General features: G+C 40.4%; 1 protein-coding gene across 1 annotated transcript in view; it reads right to left on the reverse strand.

The window, feature by feature from the left end:
* The window catches only part of LOC129038980 (pantetheinase), a 33,320-nt gene extending 27,442 nt beyond the window's left edge, over positions 1–5,878 (reverse strand). The window contains exons 1-2 of the mRNA XM_054492554.2: positions 5,649–5,878; positions 3,527–3,657 (exon numbers count right to left, since the gene is read on the reverse strand). Coding sequence (XP_054348529.2) covers positions 3,527–3,657; positions 5,649–5,858 — 341 coding nt within the window. The 5' untranslated portion in view covers positions 5,859–5,878. The remainder of the gene's footprint in view (positions 1–3,526; positions 3,658–5,648) is intronic.
* Positions 5,879–6,497: the final 619 nt, after the last annotated feature.

The following is a 6,497-nucleotide window of genomic DNA, read 5'->3' on the forward strand; positions in this document are numbered from 1 at the left end:
AAGAAATATGCAAGCTTTCTTCTATGATGCAATGAAAGTGTCTGAACAAAATTGTACTTCTCTTAGCTGCTCAGAAACTCTTAGAACCATACTTAATATCCCGTTGTAATAAGCAGCTCTTTACCATGATTCTTCATAACAACTGCTTCCTCTATTCATATGGGTTCTAGTTTGTTGTTAGAACTAAAGTATCCTATTTTTAATTATATTAGATATAATTAGAAACTTCAAATCCTTCTGGAACGATATGACCTACAAATGCTAAACAAATTAATTAAATAAAAAAGAAAAGTGATGAAAGCCTGTTCCTTTAACACTCAGTCTAAGAGGTGATGTAGGTCCCAAAAGTTTGGTGAATATGAGAAGAGAAAACAATCGACTATGTGCATACTTCAAACATACTCAATAAGATGAGATCTGATTCTATGAGAGCAGGGAAGGATATTGAGTCCTCCCTTTCTCTCACAACCTACATCCAGTCTTTCAGCAAAACCTGCCAGTGCTACTTTCAAACTTTATTTGGAATCTGTCCACTTCTCAATACCTAAACTTCTACCACCTCTTGGTCTCAGATCCATCATCTCTCTGCCATAATGATCACAACAGCTTTTTAACTGCCCTCTGCTTCTTTGGTGACCTATACCCTGGAGTCTATTCTTAACATTGCGTTCCTCCTGCCCTTCTGCCTCCATTTCCTACTTTTCTCCTCTTCTGTCACATCACTGTAATAACCACACCAACCCTTTTTCTGTTCCATAGGTTAGACACATACTCTGACCACAGGATCTTGGAATTTAGAATTCCCTCAGCCTGGAAAGCACTTTTTTCAGATACTCACATGATCTATTGCCTCATTTCTTTCAGGTCTTTGCTGAAATCTCACGTGATGCCCTCAGATGACCTTTTAAAAATTTCAGCCCCACGCTTGCCACCCTATTCACCTTCCCCACTTTATTTTTTCCATAACATTTACTTCCACCTCATATCATAGATAGGTAGACAGATGAAAGATACCTATATAAAGATAGGTAGATAGATGATAGATAGATAATTATCTTTTTTAAAAATTTATTATCTCCCCACACTAGAATATAAATTTCAAGGGGGCAGGAATTTTTAATCTGTTTTGTTCACTTCATTGCCCAGAACAATGTTTAGACATAATAGGTACTCAAAAAAAATTTGCAGAGTTAATAAATTAAGGCAGCTGGGCGTGATGACTCATACCTGTAATCCCAGCACTTTGGGAGGCCGAGCAGGTGGATCACTTGAGGCCAGGAGTTCAAGACCAGCCTGGCCAACATGGTGAAACCCGTCTCTATTGAAAATACAAAAAACTAGCTGGGTGTTGTGGCTCACACTTGTCATCTTCGGGAGGCTGAGGCATGAGAATTGCTTGGACCTGGGGGATAGAAGTTGCAGTGAGCTGAGATCACGCCACTGCACTCCAGCTTTGGCAACACAGAGTCTCTCTCTCAGAAAAAAAAAAAAAGAGAGAGAGAGAGAATTAAGGCAAGACATTCAGACATCACTAGTTGATGGAAAACATAAATGAGCAACCATGTTCCTTGAAATGAAGTGAATGGGACATCCTTATGGGGATGTTCAGGAGGCCCTTGGAGATGAGGTTCTAGGGAAAGGCCATTCAGAAATAAGTCAATTCAATTCACAGTGGAAGTGATAATAGAGTGCTTGCCTTTTAGAAACTGAAGCACTGACATATGGCATGATTAAATAAGAAATAATTATGATACAATTAAATAAGAATAGAGTAAATGATTATGATAAATAACACTGGAATTTGTCAAAATCCACCTTGTCAAAATCAAGGTGTCTCTGTAAGTAGTTTTTGTGGGTTTGTTTGTTTGTTTGTTTTTGAGACAGAGTCTAGGTCTGTCACCCAGGCTGGAGTGCAGTGTCACTATCTTGGCTTACTGCAACCTCTGCCTCCCAGGTTCAAGCAGTTCTCCCTGCCTCAGCCTTCCAAGTAGCTGGGATTATAGGTGCCCACCACCACGCCCCACTAATTTTTGTATTTTTAGTAGAGACGAGGTTTTGCCAAATTGGTCAGGCTGGTCTCGAACTCCTGACCTCAGGTGATCCTCCTGCCTCGGCCTCCCAAAGTGCTGGAATTACAGGCATGAGTCACCACACCCAGCCAGTTTCTGTGGGATTTTTTTATTTTATTATTATTATTATCATTATTATACTTTAAGTTCTGAGATACATGTGCAGAACATGCAGGCTTGTTACATAGGTATACACGTGCCACGGTGGTTTGCTGCACCAACAAACCCATCATCTACATTAGGTATTTCTCTTAATGCCATCCCTCCCTTAGCCCCCGACTCCCCAACAGGCCCTGGTGTGTGATGTTCCCCTCCCTGTGTCCATGTATTCTCATTGTTCAACTCCCACTTATGAGTGAGAACATGCAGCATTTTGTTTTCTGTTCCTGTGTTAGTTTGCTGAGAATGATGGTTTCCAGCTTTATCCATGTCCCTACAAAGGACGTGAACTCATCCTTTTTTACGGCTGCGTAGTGTTCCATGGTGTATATGTGCCATGTTTTCTTTATCCAGTCTACCATTGATGGGTATGTGGGTTGGTTCCAAGTCTTTGCTATTGTGATCAGTGCTGCAATAAACATATGTGTGCATGTGTCTTTATAGTAAAATGATTTATGATCCTTTGGTATATACCCAGTAATGGGATTGGTGGGTCAAATGGTATTTCTGGTTCTAGATTCTTGAGGAATCGCCACACTGTCTTCCACAATGGTTGAACTAATTTACACTCCCACCAACAGTGTAAAAGTGTTCCTCTTTCTCCACATCCTCTCCAGCATCTGTTGTTTCCTGACTTTTTAATGATCGCCATTCTAACTGGCGTTGTGTGGTTTTGAGAATAGTTCCAAAAGAGGAATTCCTAAAATAATTTTAGCCATGTGTATTCAGAAAGAAGTATGTGAATCGACATGATTTTCTTAGGTGTATAAGATATTGGTTTCGTTACATTAAAATTAATAGTGCTGCTTTCATCACACTTAATATCTCTTTAGCCTAGACCTGACTTAAACCACTTACAATCCTGCCATATCACCTCTTAGATTACAATCAGCTTACACTTTAAGGACTTTACTACATTAACCTCATCAGCTATCTTAGCAATGAGAAAGGAAAACTATTAATCTTAAACTGATGTGACTCTATTTCGCCATTTACTCATGTCGTTTTCAAATCACAGACCCACACAGGGAAATATTTTTCTGTTCACTGGTGAGGAGTCAGAGACCAGAGATGTTCACATTGAATGTGATGATTTCTAAGCTACTTTCTAGCTCCGATTTCTGTGACTTCATAATTCATATTTGCTCTCCCAGTAAATATATCCATAATAGATGAAAAATAAGCTATACTGAAACTTAAGAGTTGATCGTGGATCTATGCAATGATCATCAACAAAGTTTTCCCAGGTAAATCAAGTTGATGTTTACTAGTGAATTTTTCACAAGTTGTCTCTTTACCTGTTAGGATCATTACAGGGGATCCAGTTTACTTCAGGGTCTGGGATGTCCTCCAAGTATGGGTAGAGAGAGTCCCTGTTGAAGTTCCAGCCATAAATAGCATCTTCTGGAGTCACAATAATATGCGCACCCTGTTAAAAATGCAACTTAATCCAAAGGGGGGCCTGCAAATGGAGCTGAGGAACTGAGTGGCTGAGTAACAACTATTTGGGCTTCCCCCCACACCCCTTAAATCTTATTTTGTTTTCTATATTTTTATAATTTATTTTCTTTTCCAAAGCATTTTAATTTCCTTTATTTCAGCACACTGTCACTTCTTTTTATTTTTCTTTTCTTTTCTTTATTTCTAATTTTAGATTCAGAGGGTACATATGCAGGTTTGTTACATAGATATGTTACATAATGGTGAGGTTTGGGCTTCTAGTCAAGAATTTTTTTTCTCTCTCCCTTTTTTTTTTCAGATGGAGTTTCGCTCTTGTTACCCAGGCTGGAGTGCAATGACGCGATCTCGGCTCACCACAACCTCCACCTCCTGGGTTCAAGCAATTCTCCTGCCTCAGCCTCATGAGTAGCTAGGATCGCAGGCACCTGCCACCACACCTGGCTAATTTTTGTATTTTTAGTAGAGATAGGGTTTCTCCATATGGGTCAGGATGGTCTTGAACTCCCAACCTCAGGTGATCCGCCTGTCTCAACCTCCAAAGTGTTGGAATTACAGGCATGAGCCACTGCGCCTGGCTTAGTCAAGCATTTTAATTTTCTAATCCTGCCGTTGTTGTTTCCTATGGCAGTCGTTAACTATAAACCTAGCTCGTCCTGGAACCAAGCCTCTCCTTGAACTTTGGCTGATGATTGTGCCTGTGTCAAGACTGATTAATAACTTAAATGCTCTGTTTATTTCCTCCTCTGCCCCAGCCTTCCCCTGCAAATATGATTCCTGCTTCTCAGAAAAAGAGGAACCACAAACTGGTTACTTGAACTGTGCCATGCCTACAAGTACTGCCTGAGCTAACCTGGGCACCTTCCAATTGGACAGTCACCTTAAAAAGCTCTGTGACCTTCAAGAAAATAGTTGGACTAAGGGTGAAAAAAGAACATCAGAACTCCTGATAACCTTTTAAATATTAGTATATATAAGAATATAAGGCAGTCACGGTAGCTCATGCCTGTAATCCCAGCACTTTGGGAGCCCAAGGCAGGTGGATCACCTGAGGTCAGGAGTTCAAGTCCAGCCTGGGCAACATGGCAAAACCCCATCTCTACAAAAAATACAAAACTTAGCTGGGCACAGTGGCACACATCTGTGGTCTCAGCTACTCTGGAGGCTGTAGTGGGAGAATCACCTGAGCCCGGGAAGTCAAGGCTGCAGTGAGACGTGATCACACCATTATACTCCATCCTGGGTGACAGAGTGAGACCCTGTCTCAACAACAACACAAAAGAATATATATTTATAGATATATGTAATACACATTTATCCATGACTTTTATCACACTTCACATATTCCTGGTCTACACTTAATTGATTAATAGCTTTTAAAATAATATTCGTGTAAACCACAATTTATACTGTATGATAAACTTTAAACTGAAATCTTCACTCAACTTAAGGACTCACAATGCATTACATATACGTTTACCTTGTAATTAGAATGAAGTATGAAGTATATAATGCATGCTGGCAAGGAATTGAAAACTTAAACTTGTTTTCAGATTATAAATTTATTTGAAAACCTGCAAACCCTTAATAGTACATGAGTACATGAAGGCCACTAATACTCTGAAAATAGCACCTAGTCCCTGACCCATTTATCCTCCATCCTCCATCTGTACCAGAAAAGGGGAACAAAGATGTTGAATTTATGGCCAGTTCCTCAAAGGTCTGCTGCTTCTTGATAATGAGCAAATTGTTCTTTTCTTAACTTTGTTCTTACTGTTAGGGAAGTGTCCTTGCTCTAATTTTGAGAGGAAAGTAGAATTCTAACTGTAAAATAAAGGTTCTTGGCTACTCTGATACATATGTCATCTAAAAGTGTAACTGACCCCAACAGTGGCCCTATCTCCTAGGACCCCCTCCTTTCTCATAGAATCCAGTACACTGGAGAGATGGTAGAGATGGTACCTGATCTGCTGCTGATGTGATCGCTCCTTCCAAAATGTCCAGATTCCGATTCATTAAAGCCAAAGCCTCCTCACGAGACACTGGTATTAGGGTGGCATTGGGCAATATCACTGCATGCTCATAAACAGCTGCAATGAAAGTGTCCTGGCAGCTGGCTCTTGAGACATAGAAAAGCAAAATTGCCACATAAGCCGGCAACTGAGTAGTCATGCTGAAGTCCAATGACTACTGAAAAACAGAGCATGTCCTGGTATTTATAGAAAGAAGACACGTGGTGTCCGGAGCTTAGTACCTTAAAAATAAACTACGGAAGTTAATTAAGAAAAGGCTATGATTTTGTAGCATTGTTAGATAACAAAAGACCCTCCCTTATTGCAGTAATTTGTGAAGATTAAATCAAGAACTGTATGTACATTAGCTCACTAGGGCTGCCTAACAAAATACAATAAACTGGATGGTGTAAAAAATAAAAAATTTATTGCTTTGCAGTTCTGGAGGGTGGGAGTCCCAGATGAAGGTGTCAGCAGTGTTGGTTCCTCCTGAGGGCGGTGAAGGAAGGATGTGTTCCAGGCCTCTCTCCTTGACCCATAGATGGCTGCCTTATCCCTGTGTCTCTTCGTATGCTGTTCTCCCCAGGTGTGTGCCTGTGTACAGGTTTTCCCTTTTTGTGAGGACACCACTCTGATCTTTAACACAGGGAAAGGGAAAATCCCAGCTCTAGCTTTTTTTGTCATCGTTGTTGTTTGTTTATTGTTGTTGTTGTTTGAGATGGAGTTTCACTCTTGTCACACAGGCTAGAGTGCAGTGGTGAAATCTCGGCTCACTGCAACCTCCGTCTCTCGGGTTCAT

This window comes from Pongo pygmaeus, chromosome 5 (assembly GCF_028885625.2).
Source record: "Pongo pygmaeus isolate AG05252 chromosome 5, NHGRI_mPonPyg2-v2.0_pri, whole genome shotgun sequence".
NCBI classification, from domain to species: Eukaryota; Metazoa; Chordata; class Mammalia; order Primates; family Hominidae; genus Pongo; species Pongo pygmaeus.